General features: G+C 42.1%; 1 protein-coding gene across 2 annotated transcripts in view; it reads right to left on the bottom strand.

Annotated features, from left to right (window-relative positions):
• Nucleotides 1-728: 728 nt before the first annotated feature.
• The window catches only part of arfgef1 (ADP-ribosylation factor guanine nucleotide-exchange factor 1 (brefeldin A-inhibited)), a 45,391-nt gene continuing 19,789 nt past the window's right edge, over nucleotides 729-26,330 (bottom strand). The window contains exons 6-40 of one of the 2 annotated variants that reach the window (XM_061093539.1): nucleotides 25,939-25,992; nucleotides 23,457-23,805; nucleotides 22,751-22,873; nucleotides 21,604-21,857; nucleotides 21,123-21,256; nucleotides 17,893-18,127; nucleotides 17,259-17,358; nucleotides 16,877-17,016; nucleotides 16,679-16,787; nucleotides 13,872-14,073; nucleotides 13,656-13,767; nucleotides 12,848-13,053; nucleotides 12,628-12,712; nucleotides 12,321-12,486; nucleotides 11,418-11,569; nucleotides 11,208-11,336; nucleotides 10,969-11,127; nucleotides 10,399-10,543; nucleotides 10,204-10,294; nucleotides 9,859-9,899; nucleotides 9,547-9,716; nucleotides 8,712-8,863; nucleotides 7,360-7,532; nucleotides 7,042-7,202; nucleotides 6,653-6,783; nucleotides 6,354-6,483; nucleotides 6,042-6,177; nucleotides 5,576-5,714; nucleotides 5,020-5,083; nucleotides 4,630-4,789; nucleotides 4,332-4,471; nucleotides 4,046-4,217; nucleotides 3,691-3,829; nucleotides 2,905-3,022; nucleotides 729-2,082 (exon numbers count right to left, since the gene is read on the bottom strand). In XM_061093539.1, coding sequence (XP_060949522.1) covers nucleotides 1,861-2,082; nucleotides 2,905-3,022; nucleotides 3,691-3,829; nucleotides 4,046-4,217; nucleotides 4,332-4,471; nucleotides 4,630-4,789; nucleotides 5,020-5,083; nucleotides 5,576-5,714; nucleotides 6,042-6,177; nucleotides 6,354-6,483; nucleotides 6,653-6,783; nucleotides 7,042-7,202; nucleotides 7,360-7,532; nucleotides 8,712-8,863; nucleotides 9,547-9,716; nucleotides 9,859-9,899; nucleotides 10,204-10,294; nucleotides 10,399-10,543; nucleotides 10,969-11,127; nucleotides 11,208-11,336; nucleotides 11,418-11,569; nucleotides 12,321-12,486; nucleotides 12,628-12,712; nucleotides 12,848-13,053; nucleotides 13,656-13,767; nucleotides 13,872-14,073; nucleotides 16,679-16,787; nucleotides 16,877-17,016; nucleotides 17,259-17,358; nucleotides 17,893-18,127; nucleotides 21,123-21,256; nucleotides 21,604-21,857; nucleotides 22,751-22,873; nucleotides 23,457-23,805; nucleotides 25,939-25,992 — 5,193 coding nt within the window. In that variant the 3' untranslated portion in view covers nucleotides 729-1,860. The remainder of the gene's footprint in view (nucleotides 2,083-2,904; nucleotides 3,023-3,690; nucleotides 3,830-4,045; nucleotides 4,218-4,331; nucleotides 4,472-4,629; nucleotides 4,790-5,019; nucleotides 5,084-5,575; nucleotides 5,715-6,041; nucleotides 6,178-6,353; nucleotides 6,484-6,652; nucleotides 6,784-7,041; nucleotides 7,203-7,359; nucleotides 7,533-8,711; nucleotides 8,864-9,546; nucleotides 9,717-9,858; nucleotides 9,900-10,203; nucleotides 10,295-10,398; nucleotides 10,544-10,968; nucleotides 11,128-11,207; nucleotides 11,337-11,417; nucleotides 11,570-12,320; nucleotides 12,487-12,627; nucleotides 12,713-12,847; nucleotides 13,054-13,655; nucleotides 13,768-13,871; nucleotides 14,074-16,678; nucleotides 16,788-16,876; nucleotides 17,017-17,258; nucleotides 17,359-17,892; nucleotides 18,128-21,122; nucleotides 21,257-21,603; nucleotides 21,858-22,750; nucleotides 22,874-23,456; nucleotides 23,806-25,938; nucleotides 25,993-26,330) is intronic. The other variant, XM_061093540.1, reaches the window with a different exon arrangement.

Below are 26,330 nucleotides of genomic sequence, written 5' to 3'. Positions count from 1 at the left end.
GTTTAGACACGTGTCCATGTAAAAAGATTGAGAACCACTGCACAGGATCAATGTGGAGGCACACAAGAATCTTGTGACAAGATTCTTGTGCTCAAGAATAGTGAGGAAAACCTCTAAATGAGGAATGGAGACACTCCTGGAGACAAAGTCAGGGCTCCCCTCTCTCAGCAGATATCAGATCTGGGTGACTGTACCAAAGCAATCTGTCACAGAGTTAATTTTGTGTGCTGTGCTAACTAACTTTAACCAAATCTGACAGATTGCAGACACCAAGAAGAGGAAGGAGAGGGAGAGAGAGATAAGGAGGAAGGAGGAGCAGATGGACGATGAGAGGGTGGAGAGGGAGCGGGCGGGATTCAGATAAAGTATCTAAATATATAGAGATGGCGACTGGTGAGGATTTCATCTGTTTGCTGAAGGGCACCTCATCATTCTTCCTTTTTTCCAGTGCCTAAGTGGCCTTCGGGATTGATTATTACTCAGGAGCAGTTCCATTTTATGGAAGCGTCAGCTGCCGGAGCAGCAGCATGCGTCACGTAGCTCGTGTCCAAGGAGGGAAGACTGCACCTGAAGTTTGCTGATCTCACTCCTCTGTGCTACAGAGACTATTATCTAATAAAACAAAATCCTTATTCAAGTTTTGTCCGTGATGATTTTCAGTGCAGAAAAATAAAGAGCTATTTGTTGAATGTCACTAAGAAGTCAATGATTCAGCTTTTCAAATCAACCAAGTTCAAAAACTTTATTGACCTAGAACCTGATTAGGATGCCAGATGATGTATCGTACAGAAAGTTGTACATAATCTTTTTTGCAACATAGAAAACTTTACATTGCTGTATCATATACATTTTGTTTTCTACATCCATGAGCAAGAACGCTTCCCCATTCATACTTAAAGCACAGCTAATGTTTCTCATCTTCTCTATACATTTTACCATCCCGCAAACCAAAGGAAAAGAAAACATGAAATATATTATTAACTTTTGATTTTGTACACAGGAGTGAAAACTAAACTCAAACATGAAAACAGACAGGTGACGTAAAAGCAGCTAGCATCAGGTCGCTCTCTCGTCCTCCAGTTTCAGAAGCCCAGTTATCATCTCTCTGTGACAAACCTAACGACATATAAAATGGAATAATTTAACCCTTCACTTTCCGTGGTCTTGCTCAAAATACTAATTGTACTTTTTCGGACAATCTGCACAAGATGGTAGAGTCAAAATAAATTATCACAAAGTAAAATCTCCAGTGCATTCAAAAAAGAGATCAAGTGCAGCAAATCCATAGGAGTAGAAAGAAATAAACAAAAATAATGAAATCTAGTGTTATTAGATTATATTACATAGCGGCAGATCTGTACAACTAGTTTCATCCAAGAGGCTGTCATTGCTAATGTTAGCCTTCTGCGGCGCTAACAGAAAGGTCATTACTATCAATGTGTGACAAACGCCACATTTCAGAGTTACTGAATATGTCTGTTTGCATGTAGTTTGAATCCGTTCGTTCTTTACGTTTTAAATATACAGTAAGAAGCACATGTTTTTGAAATATATTCCTTCTGAGCAGATCAGAGATATGAGTGACTGTCAGTTTTTTATCAGTAGTTTTATCCAGTGGAGGCATCGCTACACCTTGTACAAGACATTACTGTTTTTATTAGGATATATAGAACTCCATCTGGGCTGAGTGTGTGTTTGTGTATTTGTGGTCACAGGGTTAAGGGTGCGGGTGGGTGGTAGCAGATAGCCGACTGATAATCGGGCTATTCAGGCCAAGAGTTCGACAGAAACCCTGCGGAGGCCGCTGAGGTGACAGAGCCTCGGTGCAGCTCTGTCTTCCAGGCTGTTTGTGGTGCAGCGTCACTGGGCCTCCTCCCCAGCCTCCTCCGCCTCCTCCAGGTCCGCTTCCTGCTCAACATGCGACGGCTGAGGCTCCGGTTCGGGCTCGGGCAGCTGTGCGATGTTGAACACGAGGCCGATCCGCAAATAGAACTTTCTAAGAACCGTGCGCAGCTCTGGGATCAGGTCGAACTGCATGATCTCACAGAGCAGAGGGTAGTACCTGGACGCATGAGCCTTGAACTAAAAGGTGAAAGAGGAATAAAGAGAAAGACAGAGGCATAAAAAACGTTGTATTTGTGCTATATAGAATACAAGTCACATTTTTAAATGCTAAATGGTTTTGTATTTATATAGCTCTTTTCTAGTCTTGATGGCCACTCTAAGCTCTTTACAGTACAGTTTGACATTCACCCATTCACAAACACATACAGTGCATCTATTAGCAGCACTTGTGTTGTTCTATGAGGGGGAATTCGGGGTTCAGCATCTTGCTCAAGGACACTTCGGCATGCAGATGGGGAATACTGGGGATCGAACTGCCGACCTTCAGGATAGAGGACAACTGCTCTATCCCTCAACCACAGCCGCCCACTTAAGCACTTAAATCTTATTGATACTGGCTGACAGTTGGACAGCATCAATCTAAAATGAAAATATTACATTCTTTGCTGTGAAAATTTGTAGAACTGCACCTTGTTCATTTTGGTAGTCAATTGATTTTATGAATATAAATCTGAAAATATCAAACAAGTTTCAATGTGATGTTTTCATCCAAATAAGTTTTACTCCAGCTCAGCTGCATCTTTTCATCTACATAGAAATCACAACTTCATTGTCTTTGTAACATTATTACTAAAATGTCTTTCTGATTTGTATAACAGTATATTATATACAAGTTGAAAACGAGACTATCAAGTTATGTTTATTCTTGTGATACTATCTGTTCTGAAAAACCACTGTGGCTCACACCTCTTCCTCATCTGGTATTTTTGGATATCAGACCTAGTTGTGATTTATCTGGAGTGTGCAGAGGTTTCATCGAGCGCATTTTCGTCTCCTCACCCTTTCGTCGCTGATCTTTAGCACCTTGGTGAGGAAGAGCAGCAGCAGGTTGGTCCAGGCCTCCCTGTGGCTCTCTGAGGTCAGGGCCAGGAAGTACGCTACAGCCTCGCTGCACACACTACAACACACAGGGAGAAACACGAAGAGAGGAAGAGAAATCACATTAGGCTGAGAGAGAATGCAGGTTACAAGAGAAAGACTTAAAGCCGCCTCTCAGATTTGCGTTGTTCTGTAATGTGGAGTCATAAGACAGCATCTGCATCTGTGTCTTGCTTATCACATGAACCATTGTACAGGGATGATGAAGATCGTTTTGGCTCAGTAGCAGCTAAAGCAAGCCGCTCACTGAAGCTATTATGAAAACAATTAAGATTGTTTTGTTTAGCAGTTTAAAGCATGAGGAAAAGGGACACAACCTCTGACCTCTCCTGTTTGACTCTACGCCCCTTCGCTCACATCAATGCCATCTGTTGCTCATTGTATGGGGTCATGATATGAGGACGAGCCGCAACAGGAACCCATTACGACGATCATGGATCAACCTGCTTCGGCAGTCTACTCCCTGCTTGCTAAAGTGGTGGTCACAGCGAAATGCTTATCTGTGCAGTGCAGCCATTTTTCGGTGTGCAGCTCCGGGTAAAGGTGAAAGAGAACTGGAGGTTAACTGCAGTAATGAGCGTCGGACTAATATCAGAATGTCTAGCATCAGTTGAGGAGGCTGAGTGGTGTCTTTCTCTGAATCATGACACTGTGGGATACGCACAGATCACATGTTTGGTTTCTTACTTGAGAAGTCGTCTCTGGACCTCGGCCCAGGCGTCTTGGCGGCTCTCATCTGTGTACATACGAAACAGGATGCGGAGGCCACAAGCCAGGCTGCTGGTCTCCTGCTTCAACAGGTTGGGCTTCGACTTTCCTTTGAAACCTGCAGACATGAAGGTAAAATTATATATTAATAAAAGTTATATAGTTAGTTATTGTAATTAGTATTTTTTAAGTAATCTCTAAACTGCTACAATAAGCGACACAGAATCGCCTAACAGCCTGAAGTAAACCACTGGTGTTATCTTCAGCATGAACCGTTTTCTGAATGAAAGCAAATCGAAGCGCCACAGCTCCAGACGCTGGTTTGTTTCTGTACCTGCTTTCCACAGTAAAGTCCTCTGCTCGTTGTTGGAGTTGAAAGCTTTGGCGAAGTGGTGGGACTCCAGCAGACAGTCAAGCAGCTTGAAGAGCTGCTCAGACGTCAGGTAGCAATACATGCCCTGGTCCTGGGTCTCCACAGGGATGTCTGGTGCACATACAGCGTCCCGCTTCGACAAGACACACGAATGACAGGTTATTAGTCTTTTAATCCCTCATCATAAAGCATTGTGATCTAACAAGGTTTAAGACAATACCCCTGGCTGAACAGCAGCTGTTTGTACCTGAGCTGCAGCAAAGTTCTTTGCATCTTCCTTCTTACTGGTGGCAGGAAAAAACACGATGTTATCAATGGTCTGGATGAGCTCCAGCTGCACGACACACTTTATCAGCAAAGCAGAGAACAGCAGCTGCTCCTGGACCTCTGTGGATCATAAAAACAAAAACGTCCATCAGAACACAGAGAAAACCGTGTGAGTCCTAAACTTTCATACAATTCACAAGGACTTTGGAAAAGACAACTGTGGTGCTAACAAATGCAGGCAGAATGACGGAAGCCTCTAAGTAAAGCAGAGGGCTTACTTGTTGGGGTCCTACTCCTGGAGCCGTCCTCACACATGCCTGATGCTGTGCTGAACTGACTCTGCCGCCGGTTCTCCGTGGCAACTCTATCGGCGCTGCTTATGGAATGCTGGTCATCAGAGCGGGTCTGGATGTCCACTGACTTCTGGGAAACAGAGTCCTGGGAGCAGAGTGGAAAGAGTTTTAATGCACATTACTTTGAGTGAAGTGATGTATAAAACATATGAAAACCTTGAGAGAGTAGAAACAAATATTTATATGCAAAAGACATGCAAATAAAATTCAACAAATATCAAAAGGAAAAATATGTTCAGCAAACAACATGCAAATAGCAGAATGGACAGTAATTGATTCACATAAAAAAAAAGAGAAACTTGTGGATTTCCTCACCAACTGTTTGTCAGACAGACTCTGGGTCGTCAAGTGTTCTCCCTCAGGTCTCCATGTTAACAGCCTGAAAACCGGGAGACGTATTCATTCAATAAATCATATTCATTCTTGTACACAATAAAAAACTACTTTCACGCTAAAAAAATACCTGAGCTACGTTATTAATCAAACGAGGTCTTAATTTAGTTTAATTCCCAGTTGATGATACATTTCTCCCTCTCAGAAATATCCGTTTGGTTTGTATTTTAAAGAATCAAAATAAATAAGGAATTCATTGCAAGTTGTTTGAGGAAAATTATGATCATTTCATGTGTTATTACCATTGCAACATTCATTTAGCAGCCAATGCTCTATTTTTAATTAGATTTACTGCTGAGTTAAACAATTAGCTCCATTTTGTTGTTGTTGTAAATCAACTAGAATTGGTTGTTTGCCTCTTCCAACCAGCTTACTATACATCCATGTCTGTTCAGACTATAGCAATGAGCATGTATGGGTCGTCTTTTTTCCTTGTCTTTGAACGAGAGGCAGTTTGGTTTTCAGTGCAGCAGCTTACGCGTGAGGGATGGTGGTCTTGAAGATGTCCAGCATGCAGTTACATGTCTTGTCCCAAGTCTCAGGGGTAAACTTCTCTCCGTTCAGGATGACCACATTCTCCAGACAGTTGGTGCCGGAACGGGCAAGCTGCTCATTATCTACAGACGCAGAGATGAGGAGGAGGAGGGAGAGGAGGAGGGAGAGGAGGAGGGAGAAGGGAAGTGTAAATTAAAAAAGAGGAGAGAGCAAAAACTATGCATAAAGTCTGATAAGATTTCTGCCTCCTTTTGTTTCTAATAAACAACCACAAAACAGTAAAAATGGCAACTGGACATTCGCTTATACGTCTTTTGTTGGTCTGTTCTAATGACTGTTGCTTCTTTAACCTCCTAAACAATCTGAGCATTAACAAGCCCAACAGCCAGGATATCTAAAGATTATTTACTTGTATGAAATTAGAAAGGGGGGGATGCCTGTGTTCTCACCTTGCTGCACACACCAGTAGAGCTGAGCCAGAATATCATCCAGCAGGACATCATTGAGGGACTCAAAATATTGGGTGAAGACATCACAGAGGGCATAAAGTGCATGGTTGCAGGTGGTGGTCATCCACTCGGCTTTCTGAGGGGGGAACACAGTGAAATGCAGAGTACAATACAACAATGTACTGGAGGAATAAAGATGAGATATTGTGATATTTTGGTTCCATGTCTTTGCATGAATTCCCACGGGGGAGGACGGCTGTTAAAACCAAGGGATATGAAACAGCTGTTACAGATGCCAGACTTGTTGTTTACCTCCGTCTGTTGCTCAGGCAGCTTCATGTTGTCGAAGATCCTGAAGACGATTCTGAACAGGTCCTGCCACCAGTGCTTTTCAAAGGTGTGCCCGTAGGTCTTCATCACTTCAAACATCACGGTTAGGCCCCTGGGAAAAGCACACACACATATTTGACCTTTCCTTGATGTTATAGATGAATTTGCTGTTGATTTTTTTTTTTACGAAATAACGATCCAGTTGCATGCCTTTTATCGTGCATGATTTTTTTTTTTTTTTAAACCTTGAAGAACTGGCTAAAAAGGTGAACAGCGCCCACCTGGTCCTGACGTCCAGCTTACACCTGTTGATGATGCAGGAGAGCTCGAAGAGAATTGGGAACCATCCCCGCACCCACACACGGTCCTCAGGCGCTACATTCATGTCATCACTGGTGTAGTCTTTAAAGGCCTGGGAGAGAAACAAGGGGAAAGTTAACACTGCTACACAAACAGGCATTTCCATAAATACTGTACATGCCCCTGATGTGCTTGAAACACACGCTCACAATATCTCAGAGCTTCAGCTGCATTCTTGTTACCATCATCTTCCTGCTTCAGTAAACCAATATTATTCATCTTCTATCTACGCTGCAGCTGAGTCAATACAGTTTTGTTTATTCATCACACGCCACCTATAAAGTCAGAAATTGACTTGCGAGATATTGACCTGCGGCCTCTCTGAGACGTATTTGGCGCAGTGTCGAATGAGGCGGATGGCTTCCATGCTGGTGTCTGGGAACGAGGCGTTACAGGCAAACTCCGACAGACACTTAACGGCGTCCTGGAAGGAGTCGATCGTGGCCGCAAAGTGCTTTTCAAATACATTCGCTGGGAGACAGAGTAGAGGGTGATAGCGGAATAAGGAGAGAAGGAGAAAATGGATGTCAGATCAAATACAACGATGCAATTGGTTTAGAAAATGAAATTAGGACGGTTGTAATTGAACTTGTAATGTCGTTCTGTCTGTGTGTGTGTTGGGACTTACTGACGATGTGGCCCGTGGTCTGGAAGGCCAGCTCCACAATGCTCTCATCCTGGTCCGAGGCGGCCAGGTGAAAGACGGAGAAGATGTTCTTCCAGCCTGAGCGGATGTTTGCCGCCTGGGAGTTAACCATCTGGGCTATACAGCGCACCACCATGTCTCTGATGGTGGGAGACCTGGAGAGAGTGAGTTGGGAGGAGGACAGGGATTGGGTGGGCGAGGTCAAGAAAGAGGCAATCACAGAGGAGAGGAAAACAGTGAGTAAGATAGTAAGAAGCATAAGAGTCAATCAATTACAAAGGAGGAAATTCATCTCTTCATTGAGGTGTCAACTTTTAAAGCTCCACAATTCCATTTTCAAGAATCATTATTCCAGCACTGGCAGGACAGGTTTTTAAATAAACTGTTGCTATAGTGAAGAGCATTCTTCAGCATTCTGCTCACTAGTTATGAATGAGAGAGAAGCTCTGCCTCCACTTACCATTACACACACACACAGCTATCTTAGTGAGGACACTCATTGGCTTAATACATTCCCTAACCCTAACTATCCAAAGTAAATGCCTAACCCAAACCTAATTCGAAGCCTAACCCTAAAACCAAGTCTTAACCCCCAACCAGTCAATTCAAGGGGGGGGTCACAAAATGTTCTCACTCTGTTGGTTTTAGACTCAGACTGGTCCTCACAAAACTAGCTGTACAAGAACCCACACACACACCACAGAGGAGGGCAGCATGAGTGAGTCTAATGGACACACTGTGCTGAAGGGTTTACATGGCCGTCTGCCATCTCCTCTCTGTCGAAGCCCTCAGTCTGTTCAGCGTGTGGGTGGATTTATATTTGCACCGCTACTCTTTCACATCAATGAAAAGTGTGGTGGAGTAAAACAGCTTGCCTTCAGATGTGCTTCATGCCGATAATTGCGACGCTTAAATCAAACTCATTTATACGCGATAGCTGTAAAAATTCCATTCAAGATGGATTTGTGATAAACAAGGAGAGAAAAAGAAAGAGGCTTCGTCGCCAATTCCCTGGGAGGGAAACACCAACCGACTGAAAGGGGACGGTCAAAATGTTGGCGTGCTGCTTTTCTCTGAGTGAACGACCAAACAATACGCTTACTCACTGCAACAAAAACAACACACAGAGAGAGAATGAATAACTATGAAGGCAGAGATGGGCTGAGGGGAGGAGGGGAGTGCGACTTGATCCCCTATGTGTTTGTGTGTGTGTGTCCACAGTCCAGAAATAGTGACCAGTCACATCCACAATACAGAAAATGTCTTTGCACAACCCTGACATTGGAATCACAACAAGCACCTACTCACAAATATATGCACTGTTTTATTTTTACCTGTTCTTTTTCATGATGTGCTCGAAAGGCCTCAGGAAGTCCTTCTGGAATCTGAAATTAGCCAGTTCCCCCTTCTCCAAAAACTTCATGGACAGTTGCCTGAGAGAGTCAACGGCGAAGATCGCCACATCTTCGTTGGAATTACAGCCGACCTGCACAGAGACAAAACATATTTCAGACACAGCACACTGATTTTTATATATTTATTTATTTTTGGATAACTGAGGATTTGAGTTCACATGCCGAACCCAGTTCACAGCTCCTCACTGAGCGTCTGTGAGGTATGTGTCCTTGAAGACCAAAGTGCCAAAAAGTTTTCTGCTTATACTTAAAACTATAGTCATAATTATTAAACTAAGAATCGTTGTTGGTGTTATCTTATAAAGAACATTTTATATTGAGTCCCGTTGCACCCTCATGTTTCTATTGTAACCCAAAACAGACAAACCAAACACAAGGCCACTGTTCTTTTCTTTCCTATCTGTATTCAGAAGTGTTGTAGTTTGTGAGCAAGATGTATTGATTTAACTTCCATATTTTGTGAGGCTCTCACTCAAACCTGGCGCTTATTCTCAAATATACACTGCTTGTGCTTAGATTTTTTGCACTCCAGCCTCAGCGCTTCCCCTGATGCTCACACTTTTTTTCCTCTGCTCTCTGTTTTTCTTCTTCTGTGCTACTGTTTATTCCCCTTTATGCTTGGAAAGGCAGGGGTATTCATTTGGTTTTACAATTTGCAGCCTCACTGCAACTAAATCCTCCACTATGAACCTTAAAAAATGTGCTTGTGTCTCACGTCAACCACCCTGAAGTGAGTGACCAAACCCTCATCCACCTTGTTGAAATGGTCCCCGATGACCTCCCAGATCCTGGACCACTGCAGCCGGATGCGGCCCATGTTGTAGTAGGAGATCTCCACTATTTTTTGCAGGCTGAACATACGTGGGTGTGTGGGCGAGGCCAGCTCATCCATGGACACAGCACACAGCCAGCGCACAAAATCAACTGAAAACAGATACAAGATGTTGACATGAGTGCAGAGAGGGTGATTTATTCAGGGAAGGTGAGTCACTGTGATACAAAATAGAAAGAATGTACCTGGAGGGGAAAGTATAATACAGTGGGAAGGTAGTTCAGCTACACTCACCTATTGCGTTGCCGTCCAGTCTGGTAGAACCTGTGAATACCCTAAAGTAGAGGAAAAAATTAGTGATTATTTAGGAGACACGTGAGATTTGAAACAACGACGGATGCAAAATGAAAAATCTCTGTTTATGATATACTACCTGCGCAACAAGTTTATGTTTCACTGGATTTGAATGTGCAGTTTGTGCTCCTTTTCATTAAACGTCATATTTTTTTATAAGGATTTTAGTTAATTATACCCCATTCAATGCACTGAAAGCAATTATATGAAGAAAAAATAAAGACATAGGAGTTCAACCAAAGAAACTGAGCACAGATGTCTGGATTGTCAGGGTGACTACAGTACCTGTCGACTGCGACCACCACACTCTGAGAGCTGGTCTCGCCAATGGATTCCTGAATGCTGGCAATCTGCTTTCGGTCCACTGTCCCTCCGACTACAAAGAAAAGGAAAGAGGATTTAAACAAAGAAAAACATGTTTTATTTTGACCTAATTTACTACAACTACTGCTTCCAATCAAAGAATAGAACATGTCGGACCTAGACCCAGGTACTCATCGTTGCTCTGCTCCTTGGTGCTTGTAAGAAAGCCCTCTTTGCCCCGCGACGTCCCTGAGATGTAGCGTGCCTTCACCCCCGTACCGATCAGCTGAGCCAGCTCCAACTGACTGATGCACTTCATGATCTGAGAGGAGACGTATTTAGACAGTGCCGTATTTACAAGAGTGAAGGATAAGGATTTTTTTTGGTAGGTTCAGCTAAAATTTTATGTAACCTGAATTGAAAACTTGTTGTGGTTGTTTTGCGAGCCAAATATAATAAATACTGTGTAGCTGAACTTTGACATTATTTTATGTTTAATACAAGGTTGCTGCTTTTAGACATCTTCTGAAAATGATTACCCATAAGGGACTGTGTTTGTTTTATTTCCTGTTGTGCTTAATTGTCAAAAACATACACATTTATCACTTTGGAAATTTAGACCTGTTTTGATTCATTGCACGAATTAAGAAAACAGATTTGAAGGAGATAGATGGGTTGAGGTTATATAGAAGAGAGTTTTGTAAGGAACGTGCGCGAAAGACAGTGAAGACCAAAAATATTTTTAACCTCGTGCCAGGAGTTGCCCAGATAGTTGCCATCAGTGTGGGCCACAGTGATGAGGGTCTTGATGGTGTCGATGTTCTTTTGCTTCATTTCTGAGATGCCGGAGCTGGCAGTGAGCAGCGTGAACCTGGCCAGCGCCTGGACGTACGCGTCCCTCTCCAACTGTTACAGAAAAAGCAGTGTGTCAGAAATGCTGCAGGCTGAAGAAGTGCACATTAATCCTTCAGTTCTGACAGCTGTACCTGTATGGAGAAGATGCTCGCTATCCTGATGGCCCAGCGGATGCCTTCAAGACACAGAGAGGCCACCTCGGTGTCGTCACAGTCCTGAAGACCCACACTGAAAGCAGCCAGGAAGGGTGTCCACGCCAGCTGAGGAACAATAGAGGGGGGGATGAGCTTCGGCATGTGTCAGTGCCTTACACTGCATCTGCGTGCGTCTGCTTGTGTTACCTTGAACATGGGCCTGACGTGCTCCAGATGTGTGGCGCTGGTGAAGGGAGCCTGGACATGGCTGACGGCTTCCATCAGCGCCTTTGCCGTCTTGGCCATCTGCTCCATCTCCACGTTGTACAGCAGACGCCTCTGCTTCTCACTTGCCACACCTGAGTGACAATCATCAGCAGAGGGTCACACGTTTGCTTTTTACAGCAACAACAGACCAGCTCAGCACAGATAACATGGCAGCTTTTCATCTCACGAGTGTCAGAAAGAAGCTAAACTGTCGAGAGACAAAACGTAAAAATGCAAAATGTGAAAAAACCTGTGTCATTTTTCACACCGTTTAAAAACAGCTGTGAAAGTTGAGTTCTAGTGAATGGGTGACTGTGGTTAATTTCCACCTGATGATTCTTAAGGCAAATTCATGGTTTCTGTACCCGCCAGTTTCCTATGGGCTGCTATAGTTTCTCATTAATGTTGTCATCCATCCACCCACGTTTGCGCGGGTACACAAGATTTGGAGCCAAGATTTGTGGCCGTGCTGACCCCTCGACTGTGCGTGCTCCAGGTACAATAAACCTCCCTTCTAGAATGATCCACGTGCCGCTGCAGACCATCATTTTAAATGAATGGGACCTTGGGCATGTGCATGTGACCGTACTCAACTCCCAGCAGACACGAAACAAGGAAATTATGGTCAACCCATAATTTCCGTGTGATCTTATCTGACAATGATTCACGAGTGCCTGCAGATTATCTAATCAGTTTACATCTGACATATCTATGGTGACTGAAAGTGTAATCCAAAGCCATTAAAGCAACAATGGTATCAGGTAAATGGCTCTGGATAATATCTGGAAGCTTTGTCTCAGTGTTTATTACGTTTATGAGACATCTCATATCAGTGAGACTCACTGTGCTTGTTGGATTTCATCGTGATCTCTTTCGTCTCCTTCATGGCGATCTTTTTCCCTGCAATCTCGTCATAGATGGCCGAGAGATTTTCCTCGGGCAGGTCTTTGCTGTCGTTGATGCCGCGGTTCATCTTGATGTATTGCTCCTTTGTCATTTTATTCTTCACCTTCGCAGACAACAACAGCAGAGATGTGGGTGAAAGGCTGCTCATGCAAAACCCTGTGATTTACACTGAAATATCTGAGGAAATGACTGCTGTCGAGACTCATTCCCAAAGGCTGCCGTCTCGCTGAGGTGGAGTGCTTACCTGCGGGCTGTGAAGGTCTGTCGTCAACATAATGATCGAGTAGGCGAGGACATATGCCGTGTCAGCACTGGCAAACAGGGTTTGTCTAGAAAATTGACGGCAGAGGGAGGTAGGGAAAGAGAGAATTCAGATTAATTTAACAGCATGTTGTACAGAATGAAGGCCAGACAAAATCGAATTCAGCTATTTCTATTGTCAGGATCTTCCAACCACAACACACCCCTGATTGCACTCCAGATATCTTGCTGCGAACTTCTCCATGAGCCGGTCGATCTTCTGGGCCTCACCGGGGAGCCGAAAGCCCTCCAAAAACGTCCTCAGAGCGGAAACAAAGTCTTTACCCAGGAAGTCCATTTGATCCACGTAGGCGTACATCACCTCTTTATTGAAACGGTCATTATCCCCTAGGAACTCTCCCACTTGCGTCTAAGACAGAAAAAGAGAAGAGGTCAGACGTATTTTTAATACTGAAATATTACATACATGAGTCTAAAACCCTGCACCTGACATTTCTCTCGCCATAAGAGGGAAACAGAGGTAGAAAATACATTTCAACATATAGGATATATATATACTCTAGATCAGAGTGTCATTTTAATGTTGAGGAACAGACATTAGATAACTCTGCAGCTTCCGTGTGGTTTGGTTGGCACAAGGTCAGGTGTGTTGAGTGGTACTTCCGCTTTGTTTGCTGCTATGATAACTTTCTTTATCACGACTCACACAAACCCAATACAAGTTTTTATCTAGTCCTTTGAGAGACAACAATTTACCGCAATTTGTCACAGGCATATTTTCTAGATCTGTGACAATAACTAAGGCGGCACAAAGATGATGCTGACAATCCTGTTGATGTGAATAACGATGTGAATGAAGTAGCAAACTCAAATAACTCTCGGTAGAGTGCATTGATATCTCTGCCAAGGAACTTTATGAAACCACATTTAAATTCAATAGATCCAGATATTAATTTGGAGTTTTGAGCACTTTATCAGGGAAACTAAAAAAAACAGATGAAGACTTGTTACCGAGTCAAGCCTCTCTTCTTGGTGCAAGAACTGAGCCAGGTCCTCTGGGGTTGTACCCAGCATGCCTTGCTCTTGAAGGTACTGGATTCCTCTCTTTGGTTTCTTGTTGAACCTGAGTAGAATCAAGACGACAGAAATTCCCAATTCAGTTCCATAGTATCAACAAAACAAATATAAAAAAAGTGTGTGTGTTTGTGTGTGTGTAGTGAAACTTACAGATCAATGCCCTGCTCGATGATCTCCTTTTGCTGTTTGAGGACCTCAAACTGCTCGGGGTTGTCGGTGCCTGACATTTGGGTGCTATAGCTGCCAATGCCAGATGAGGCTGTTGAGTCCAGAGAGTTGATACTTCCATAGCGGTTTATGGTCTCAGGAGCTTTAGTCTCTGTGCTCTCCTGCTCTGCTGGTTTCTCTTGGCCTGAGGTGTAAAAAAAAAGGAATACGTCAAAATAAACAAAGTATTTCTACTGTTCCTCTAGAAGCAAACCCCCTGAAACCGCCACATAGCTATGAGTTTTTAAATTGAAACTCTTTTGTTGGGACAAACTCAGCCTGGAGGCTTAAAACATGAGCTAGAACAGCTGGAACTGTGGGAGTAATTGAAAAGGGAAACTGCAGCACGGCTCAAAATGACCCTGGGGGTATTTTCTTAATGATTGTTCTTGGCAGGGAGAGTATGCAACACTGGTTTAGCTCACATGCACTTATTCACACATGCACACAGAGCAGGTGCAAGGAAGGACAGGGAGGGAGGTTTGTTATAAAAGGTGGCTCATCTAAAAAGCCTCAGGGTGTCAAAGAGGAAACACAGAACTTACAGGCCTGAGATGTTGGTAAGCCTGTGGAGACGAACTTGAGGATTCACTGCAGCTATAATATGTCCACCCAGTAACTCTGCACTAAGGCCAGGTGTCTGATTACACATTGGAAACTCTTTAAAACATTCAGGACACGGCCACGGTAATGTGAGCTGGCAGGGTGTCACCCACAGAAGAGATGACAAAAGGTGGAGGAATACAGAGGGAGGTGGAGAGGGAGAATGAACTGAAATCCTAAATAACATCTTCAAAATAATAACAAACCAATATTTTCACCCATTAAAAGGTCTTTGCGCTCCAAGTTTGTATATCTTTTCGATGTTTTTATTTAATCCCTCATCCAAAAAAATATGTCATGCACAATAACTTTGCATATTGAGTCAGATGCGTATTATTATTCTATTTGCAGGAGGATATAAAACGAAAACGATTTGTGGTTCTCTCAATTCTTGAAAAATTAAAAAGAATAACCTTGAAATTATCCTGGTCACTTCAAAGTCTATTCCTAGATATTAGTTAGATTATTTTTAATGTGAGGCAAAGACCTTTAGTACACAACAGGTGCCTTCCCGTTAGTTAAAATGAATCCAAACGTGACTTTGGTTATAATCTATGGGATCTAAGTGAGTAGCCCCTAGTAACATGACAGATTAGATATCAGAAGACTAATACAAAACTGTGCAAATCTACAGACACAACAGGATTTAATTTGGAGAACTCCCACCACAGCAACACGTTGTAATAAACACTCTGACTATTTGACTATTACCTGCTCTTGCTTTGAAGTCATCAATAAAAAGGGAGAAAAATGACACAAAGGACAATTGAAGGAACAGAGATGAATATTGTTCTGTAATCCTATTAAGCATGACACAAATTCAGTGTTGTGTAATGAGAAATCATAATTGTATGAGATGCCAACAGGACAAATTTACCATTCAAAATTCTAATTCTGAAGTATGAGCTTTTATCTGGATGACTAACGACTTGTCATGGTTTGACAAGATAATGTACCTGCGAGTGAATGCAACTCCCTCTGCCCTGTCCTGATGGCTCGGGCTGAGGTGAGCATGTGGTTTTCAGGCCCTCTTGGAAAAAAGTTGCACTTTCTCCTTTGAGCTGCTCCTTTAGCAAACAACAGACATTCTCTGGTGCGCAGAATACCTGGGGGGCAGCTCAACACACAGGATGTGCTGTAGAAGGGGTAATTCAGGATGGTTCAGCCTAAGTTATTGCTCTATTTTAGACTACAACCTTCTGGATTAAGAACCGCCTGCACTCTTATTTTCAGGCTTTTTCTCACTGTCACGTTTTGGCTGGAGCTGAGCTAATGAACTCTCACTTTCGCCCTTGAAGCGGCCGCTTCCCTAATGAATACCAACACTATCAATGCTACAACTGACTACAGCCAGGCAGATGGATGTGAGCCTAATCAACAACCCCAATGAACCTCAATGACGGTTTCATCTTTTTAAAAAAAGGACAAATTTCCTCCTGATAGAGGAAAAACAACAATCTGCTTATGTAAAATAATTTAAAAAAACACAAACTTTTCCTGGATGTGACATCTGAATCACTTGTTGACAGTACAACTTCCCCTTGGAGTTTAAACACACAATATGAAATTCGGCCACAAGGGGTCCCTCATTCCAAAACTTCACAAAGCACCATGGGATGGATCATGGGAGTTCCACCACTTCCAATGAAAACATATCTAAGGCTCAATCTAGTTCACAGATGAGGTAATGTATTAAAGTTATATTCACATTATGTGGCAAACGGCAATGAATAATTGTATACCATCACGAGTGACCAATACAAACAGTGGAAGGAAACAGCCTAACAGTGTGTTTTTCCTTCATAATACCACATTTGCGACAATAGTTACAACAAAGACATGCAAAGCCACGGGGAAAAGCGGATATGACGCAAATAAATGACCAAAATGAAACTTCTTGCTAACTTGAGTAAAAGCTAGGATTTCTCTAGGTTTCCACAAAGTATTTAACATGGGTCTAATCGTTTTCAGACGTGTTAAAGAAGAACGTATACATATTATATCTTTAATGAACACTGATGTGACCACCATTTCAACAGTTAATCTCTGTGTAACTAGAGAGACTAGTTTACCTTATTGAGCTAGAAGACATGAATTAATGGCGATGAGTCTAAAGACAAAGTTTTCATGTTGCATTTGTGTCTCACCGAGGCTCGTCTGAGAGTTGGGGTTGACATATTGGTCTTTACTCCACTCCACCATACATTTCAGGATGGACACAAGACATTCGAGACCTTTCTTTCTCAGGGTCAGCTCCTAAAGATAGTCACCAAAAAATTTACAATGTCAAGTAAATACTGTTGATGCAAATAAAAAGAATATTTTAAAAAGTAGGAGGAAATAACCTGCAGCGGCGTTGTGCCAAGCTCGTGGCCCCCGCGACCCTGTGCAATTTTCGAGAGGTCGTTGACAAGACGCTCGAATATGTTAGCAGCATTCAAGTCACAGTCGTAGTTCACATAGATGTCCACCACACTCTGGGCATCTGACAGAAACAGATGGGACACATATGGAGTTTGTCAGTGAGAATTTATAAAAACAAATACAGACTGTTTACACTGCACTGACTCTGATGCACCAGACAAATTACATAATGTACAAAAGGTTAATTAGAACCATTGGATTAATTAAATGTTCCAACCTTTAAAATGTGAGTACAAATACTTGACAAATACGTCAATTATCCACAAATAATCAGAATTATTGGGAGGATTTCTTGACACAAACCTGCACATATTCTAGTGAGGGTTTGTATGACCATCCACTTGTGGTCATAGGAGCTTGTGGACGTCTCAAGAATGTACAGGAAAATCTCCTTGAAGAACACCTGCAGATAGAGACCATGTGAAAACAACAGCCGTACAACACCGTCGTTAATTTTCTCTTGTGGACGCAGCACTTGTAGCAGGCTGAGGTCACTCGTTACCGACTTTTCCGAGCAACTCAATGACACCAAGGTGGCAGAATGTTACAGCACTACCAGGTCTCCCACATAGTATCTGTGTCAATACCAGAATGTATAACAGGTAAACACTGAAAAGATCACAATTTCAGGTGCATTTTGTGAGTTATTCCTATTTAATATTTTTCCCCCACTTTCCCTCAGCCTTGTCACTTGGGTTATTAGTTTCCTGTGGTTCCCAGAAAGACTGTCAGCTGCCAGAAACAGCTGCTTTCCGACAAGAAGTGTTGATGTTTCAACAGTATAATGCAACAGATGCAAAACTGGAAGAATCCAACTTCTCAGGATGAAAAGAGGAGCCATACATTTTATTTTCTATCTCTACACTTAAACTTCACGAGGCTACAACAAAGCTTGAAATGTTCTTAATTGCGCAATAGACGATGGTCAATACGTTACCTCGATTTGCATCTTGAGGTGTGTCTTGAAGTGAGAGAGCAGCGTGAGGAAAATGGAAAGCGAGAGCTCGAAGACCTCAGGCACGGAGGAGACGCCGTTCTTGGACAGGGCCACGCAGAGGTACTGCTTGATGGCGTTGATGAACATCTCGTTGGTCTTGAAGATGGGCCCGGCGTTCTGCAGGATGGACAGAAGCAGCTGGAGGGACAGGACCTTTGATCGCAGTTCGTGGGACCTGAGGAGGGGAAAAAAAAATCAAGCTGTGTTTCAGATCAGAGAAAACAAACACAAAATAATGTGTAGCTTTGAAGGGCAGAATTCTCTCTGTAAAAGTATTTGTGTATTCTGACATTGACCCACAAAAATAAAAAATAAAGTCAAAGAGAGCTGGTAATGATGTGAACTTCAGAGGAATATTATTATAAAGTCTGTGTGAATATTTTATAAGGAAAAGAGATGATGATATATTGATGAAATTAAAACACAGTAACAGAGCGACGACTGAAAGTGTGTATTATGTTTGTACATAAACTGGAGGACTTTGCATCTTTAGCTCTTATACAACACAAGAGTTCTCTAAGCTTTCAGAATGAGACTGGCTGTGACGTTAAAACAACTTAAAGCATTTTTACAGACATCTACTCAAATATCTGAGACCAGATTGTCCAATTGATGAGCATCAACATGTCAAAACAATGTATTCAGGGATAAAACTGAAAACCAAGTAAGTTAAGCCGTATGTCCTTCAACTCAAACAAACAGCAGGGTGATGCACATCTATTCTGTCCTGTATCTACTGATTCAGAGAGTAAAACTCTTCGGCAGCCTTCAAAGAAACGCAGGACAACTAAATCAAAGCCCCGCATTTTTTCTCGTTCTGCAGCAGCAGGACAGAAAAAAATTGAGCTAAAAAACACTTTCGGCAGCTTTATGCTGAGATTTGCTGCTTCTCTGAAATGTCTTCAATCTCTGGTGAGCAGACAAAAGACGACTTAAGTGGCACAACAAAAATGTGTCTCTACTTCTTTTCCAAGTGGCAGTAAGATGGTCATGATGAGATGAGACAACTTCAGTCAGAGCTGACCTAAATTTTAAAGGTAATGTGGGTATAGAAAAAAAGAAAATGGAAATGATGCAAGACTATATCAAACTACAACAAAAACCTCATTTGAATCTGAACAAAGACTTTGTTTAACTGATGGTCATTTACACATTCAGCAAAGGTAAAAGAACATCCAGATGAATCGAGTACGTTAAAAAGTTTATTACAGCTTCCTCAGACCAAACTCACAAAGTGCCTCACATAATAAATAAAATAACACCAGAAAGTAAGTACTAATCCACAATAAATATACCAAAAAAAACTTGAGTGTATTGCAGGGCCAACAAACAGACGCAAATAACCATTCACAGTCACATTCTCCAGTTGACCTAAGCCCAATAATCACGTCTTTGGACTGTGGGAGGAAGCCAGAGTACCCGGAGAAAACCCACGCAGACACAGGAAGATCTTGGCAAAAACAGAATTCAAACATTTTTGTTTTGAAGTGACAACATCACCTTGCCGCCCCTCAAGAAGATGTGTTTATACTTACTATATATGTACAACATTCATCTTTGTTTGAATTTAAGTGCTTTTCTACATTTCGATCTAGAAATAAACATTGGTGTCCAACAGGAACATGATAGGTCCTCGAAGGAGAACAGTTGTGTTGTTGTTTTTAAACCAGCCTGATGATACCAAGTAGTTTCTGATAGTTAAGGTTATAATAACGCAGCTGTTCAGCCTGTGTGCTGTGTTGTATGTGCACGTTACACAGAGTGAAACATCAGGGAGAGCAACTGCGTTAGAAGAGTAAAAGGTTTCTGTCTGGTGCTGCACTGACATGGAACATTACTGCTGAGGTAATTGACACGGCCATGTCGGTCAGACACACATACGCTCACCCACGTGTCAAATGTCACTTTGCGATATAAAAATCCAATAGAGCGAAAAGACAAAGCAGTACATAAACAAATGTGGAAGTCACACAGCAGACACAGTGTGAATTGAGTTATGCACAGAGACCAGATGCAGGAAATCCTGTTTCACAAAAGCTGCTATCAGGGCGAGCCAATCAGATGTCTCTGGCAAATCAGAGTCAGAAGAAATATCGAATGATGGCCAAACCAGATTATCCCCTTCCTCTTTTTTGTGTGTTAAAAATGGGAAACCGTTAACAGTAGCTTCGGTGCTTCATGAAAACAGGAAGTGATTCATAAAATGCTGAGCAATGCCTCATTGTCTCCTTTGTATCAAAACACTGAGGTTGTCGCTAGAGCGTTCCTCATTTAAAATCATGACTCGTGTCTATTTTTACAACCAACGCACTCATACAGAATAATTTCTTCAACACTGGCTCGGCGTACCTGTTACTAACCTCAAAGTTCATCGACCCAGAGTTAAATAAACTAGATTTTCTGAGCAGACTATGAGTACTACTTCAATTACAACAAATTCTGTAAATAACCAAATTAGTTTCACAAATTATGTCCACTATTGTTTCCGGCATAAACATATGTAATTGAATTAAGGGTTGGTTGAGACTTTAGAGGAAGGGATGCACTACTGTTTTAAGAAAGCAACTACTCATTATTACTTTCCAAAGAAATTGATTGGTGTTCATAACATTAAAAGACTGAAACATCTTCATTACATTTTCCCAGAATGGCCGACATAACAAAACCCAAAGATGGTTTGTTATTCTCAGAAAACCAGTAAATATTAAACTTAAAAAAAAAAAAATTACTTCAATGACTAATTGTTTCTTGTTGAATAGCCATCGATCAGTTGACTATCACCAGCTAATAACTTCAGCTAAACTTCAAATGGTCCCTGACAACAGTTTTCCAACATCCATAAACATCACACTTACTTCAGGCTTCTTTCCTGCAGATACGAGCTATTGCTAGTTTTAATAGTTGAACAGTTTAAGACTTTAACTATCAATATCATCTACTAATACTTCAATGTCTAAAAGTATATTATTACTAGAAGGGCACTCATAGAGCGTATATTTCTGCCAAGACTAACGCCCTATCACGCAATATTAAAGAGAGTTCATAAAATCGGTTCAGTAGTTTTTGCATAATCCTGCTTGGTGGAGGTAATAGAATATGACCAAGTAAATAATACTTACCAAAAATATACCACCTACATGTAACTGCCCCTGCATGGAATTAATTCTTACTTGGGATCAGGTGGTCCATCTGACAGCGGCTTCATCGACAACTTGCAGAGAGAGCGAAAGACGAGGAAGGCATCTTTCTGGAGGATGTGGGAGAATTTAGCTCCCGGTGGCTGTCCCGGTGCAGCTCCTGACTCCTGCAGAGCAACAGATATATGAATATCTGCTGTGAGCAACAATCTCTTTCACTGAAGCCTACTCGACATGAAAGTGTGATTCTAAGCTCACCGATATATTAGATTTGTTTAACCTTAATCACTAAGGAGTGCAATCAAACATAATTGTAGATCTCGAATATAGCTGAGGAGACGGGTTTTTACATAAGACTTTTTCCAGGAAATATGTTCACATAAATTGATGTTCACTTAAATTAAGTTAATTTGCCGCTGACTCTCAGCCTCTACAGCAATATTTTTTAAGAAGAAATTAACTGGTTTTATAAACAGGAGTAAGACATAAAAAAAAAGAGAGATCCGTCCTTCACCTGAGTGTCATTGGATGAGACAGACAGTCTGTCATCAGGCAGCGAGGGGGTGAAACTGGCTGAGATGGGCGTGCCGGGGATGCCGTTGGCGTGGACATGCTCACTGTCGCTACCCAGGGTGCCCTCGTCGTCCAGGGAGCTCTGGGTGCCCTCGGTCGCTGCTTCAGCCGGCTCCGGCTCCGACTCTGCTGGTTCACTTTCGCCGCCAGATTCCTTTGTGTCAGAGCAGAGGTTCGCCGGGTCCAGACAGTTTCCTGTGGTGACGGAGTGGGGACGAGTTTGATTGACAAGCACCATTTGCTCAAGTCTCAATAAATGGAGCATTAACAACATGAAGCATCCTCCATCGTGTATTATTTCTGACAAGGCAACATTAACGCCTCAGATCTCACTGTGGAGTTTCACACAATGTTCTGGTCAAGTACAAAGAGAGAAAAACACAGCGTCACGTTGGGAAACAGCACTTTCCCAAACCTGAAAGCACTTAAGGAACTTTCAGGTTGATGGATGGAAGCCCCTTTTTCAAATGAATGCTCAAGGGTAAGAGTGGGTTTGAAAAGGGACGTCAAAGCCATATTTCTTTGTGCAAGTTAATAAAGCCTTTTTTGTGGCCATAGAAAAAAAGCTGCTTTTTTTTGTACTTTTTGCACACAAAGAAAGAGTGCTGTACCTTTTTATTTTATTTTTTCAACATCTGAGGCAAATTCAAGAAGCTTGACCTGACCGAAAATTATACTGTAGCTTCCCGGTAACACAAGCAGTTATTTATTTACAGAGGGCTGGGTTGGGAGATTTTTTCATCTTTGCCTCTCAGACACAATTTGTACCAGGAGAGGTGCTTTTAGTTTGCCAAACAGGGCGCCAGCCTGGAAACACAGTTTATCTGTCATGCAACAGGCAGCTTGTATAATCACTATTGTGTGCTCCCTTTTTTTCTATATGCACCTAAGAAAGGAATGTGTGTAAATAACAGGAGCAAGATTTATACACTATTTCTTCTATTACAAATGGGCACATAAAAGGATAATTTTCATTTGGCGAGATTAAATATTTTATCAGAGCATAATTAACCACTGTCTAATAAGAACTAATAAGACAGCCATTTACAGGTTACATGAAAATAAAATAAAATAAAAATATGTCTCACCTCCTGCAACAGTATTGATGACCTCCTGCAGAATACTCTGCACTATTTCCTGCGCTTTCTCTTCATAGTTTGGCGACTCCTCCTCCTCCTCGCCTGCCTCTGGATGCTGCTGGGCTGCTCCATCTGAACAACACACACACACGTTCAGAATGAACACACATCATTGCTTTTGTCTAACTCTTTCTCTAACTAGAGATCTATCATTTTATAGGCAGAGCAGGTTTCTGGGCCAGCATGCAGAAAGTTACATAGTCACTGAATGACTTGACTATTTTTTCATATTTTACACCAATTCTCACAGTGAATGAGTCTTTGTAGGGATGAATGTGCTATCAAATCATTCATAATAGTAAATTCCGGTTCTGGCAGTTATATTTTCTCTGAATGAAACTGAACAAAACGGGAGAGTGAAGCTTTTAATATGAATATTCACGCTGATCACTATAGCTCCAAATATTTCTATAGAGAAATACACACGGCATGGATATGCAATACTTTGAATAATGATCTTAAATATCTCTGGCTTTTTGTGTGGGCCCTGAATGAATTGAACATCAAATTACAGACTGTGTAATCAGCATGGGCACATGTTCAGCAAAATGATGGACCATATTTCGGCCAGTGAAATAAATTCCTTGTGTATTAATCAAAATTCAAGATAATTTAACAAAAAGAAGAGTAAAATAAGATAAAATAAGTGTCTTACTCTGTGCTGCTGCAGTAGCTTGGTCGGCCTCAGTCTGTTCATTTTCAGCCACACAGAAATCAGAGCCGTTCTCTGGATCTGGGCTCTCATACACAGGCCGCTGCTCCTCCTGCTCCCCAGACACCGATCTGCTGCTGCCCTCTGCGGCCGGTGTCGAAGGGGTGGACGGGGTGGATGGGATGTTGATGCTGGGAGTCGGAGGGGTGACGGGTCCGTTGGCCTCCTGGATCGAACCCTTGCCCGGTGGGTGGGTGTGAGACTGCAGCTGAGGGGAGTCTGGCTCAGTGTGCTGGGTGACCGGGGAATGCTGCCGGTGTCGCTCTCTCTCCAGCTGCTTCGCTTCCTGCAGCTGTGGGACGGGTTGGGGACACATACAAGCAACACACACAGCCACAAACACACACACACACAAACAGACAGAAAAATGAAAACAAAACACACAGACGGTACACACAAAGAACAAAAGAAAAGCATCCATAGAGAAAGGGCACATAGAACACACACATACGCACACACAGAGGAAAAAGACAGGTTAAGACTAAATAAACAAACTCATAACGGCAATTACAAGTTTGTACAACCTGTCTAGATTCCCTGAGGGCTCAGTGAGCCCACAGCAGAGCTACAACACTTCCAGATGTCAAAGCAGAGAGGAAAACACAGCTAAGGGACCATTTGTCATCTTTTTTTATAGCATCAGGAGAGTCAGATGGGTGTCCTTATGGGAATGTGTATGAATATGCACTCAGTGAGAAGTAGGCCATGCTACAACTACAGCACCAAGACAAACTTTGTGGAGAAAAATTCATGCTGGCTGGTGTGGACCTGGTCTATTTTAGCCGAAGGAATTTCAGGTAGAAATATGGCTCATACAGCCGTGACCTGGCTGATGTGGCATGACTGACACGTTTTACCACTGCCTCTTATTATAGGAAGAGCTGGAAAGTGTTGCATTGCTTTAACTTGGTAGCTCATGAGCTAGAAGTGGGTCACAAGACACTTGGTCATGGTTGCGACCTCCCGAATACATGTTGTTAGTAATATAGTGTTATTTAAGATAATAGATTGCGTCGCAGCCAAGGTTAATTTCAGCATTGAGAGGAAAAAAACTCCTCTCTTTTAAATGCTTATATGTGCAGATGCAAATTCAGAGCAAACACCAAAACAAACATGTTTTAAAGAAAGAGAGCAAACACATTTACAAGCAGTGGAGATTCTCTCAGCCAATATGGTGCATTTCCAATCCAAGTGCATTTGTAGATTTGTTGGGCATAAATAAGAAAATATACAGACTTGAGTGACTCGAAGAAGAAAAGCACAGCAACTTAAGAGATGTGGGGTTCGGTAAGAAATATAAAGTGTAACACATTTACAAAACAATGGTAAAAGATGGTGATCCTTCTCCAGTATCAAGAGCAGACTAGCTTTTAAATGAATGACTCTAACCAACAGAATAAATCAGAGATCTGATGTGTGCCATGTGTTTTAATCTTCCTTTCTAGCAACAAGGGACAATCAAACAATCTGTTTTATAAGCCAAATCGTGAACAGCCTTTCACATCTACTTAAAATACACACTTAAATACACAAACTCCTTTCATTAAAGCTGTTACGTTTTAAAACCACAACTACTCCAATGAGAAGCCATTCACTTCCAATTTAATGGTGCAGCTGCTGTCAAATTTAAATGTAAGTGATTAATTGAATGACAAAGCACTCTGAAACAACAATTAGTATTGACTATGAGCAGCAGTAACAAGGCCAGACAAACGCACCTTGACTGGAGGGGACAGGCGAGGCAGCTCAAACAAACTAAGCTCATTATTTAAATGCCACCTCAGTCGGATAGTGAAGGCTGTGTGAGAGTGAGTGAGACAAAGGCTATGTGTGCCTGTGTGTGTGAGTGCGTGCGATCATACCACGCTGAGCTGCAGTCAGGAGGATAGATTTACACACAAACACAGAAAGTGGATCTCCTCCGTGCAGTAGCACAACACTGTGCGGGCAGTGACAACACAACAATAGGCCTCTGCCTCAAACGTCTGCCTTGTCTCTCCATTTCTAGCCTTGACTGCTTCTTTATATTTCTCCGTCTGTGTCTGACTCCAGTCGCTCATTGTTCTATAAGAACTAAATAAATGGCTTTGGAGAAACACAACCTAACAAAAAACTAATTGTAAAGACAAGTGTACCTGACCTGTGATGAAACATTTACCACAACCAGGAGTAATCATAAACTAAAAATGTAAAATGTATATTGGGTGCAGGAGATAATTTGTAGGCAAGTCAACAAAAGCCACGGCAAGCATATGGTGGAAGAGATACACAGCAAACCTGCTCCTGTGCAGTGTAGGAGCAAAGGAAGGAAACGGATGAGTGCATGAATGAATGAGGAAAAAGGCTAAGATGCGCAAACACAGATGCACAGAGAAGAGTTTGAGAGTTCTGATCAGGCAAGTCACGGCAGTCCTGCTCGCTTTACCTGGCGGTCACGCTTTCTGGAGGCCAGAGACCAAGATAGCTTGTGATTTGTAAGCTATGTGTCCAAAAGGAAGGGAGGGAGGCAGGTGAGGAGGGGAAAAGTGTCATTCAAAAAGAAAAAGATGACATTAGAGCAAGCTTTTTTTGAAGGCAACACCTAATATGTCCGCCTGCACAAACAGTAGACTTTAAGTAAACCAGGAATATGTGATTTGAGTAACCTTATCAAGCAGAAGGCTTATATTGCAGTCCAATCTGAATCCACGTCAAAATTGGTGGTAATTAGTTGCATCAATTTAAAAGGGCAACAACAAAAAATTTTAATTTAAGATTTGCAGTTTAATTGAAATCACTAAATTGGCTTTATATTGCTTTCGTCAGTGTACAATTTCA

Source organism: Limanda limanda, chromosome 20, assembly GCF_963576545.1.
Source record: "Limanda limanda chromosome 20, fLimLim1.1, whole genome shotgun sequence".
In the NCBI taxonomy this organism is placed as follows: domain Eukaryota; kingdom Metazoa; phylum Chordata; class Actinopteri; order Pleuronectiformes; family Pleuronectidae; genus Limanda; species Limanda limanda.
The sequence above is the reverse complement of the archived record's forward strand: the minus strand, read 5'-3'. Positions and strand labels throughout refer to the sequence as shown.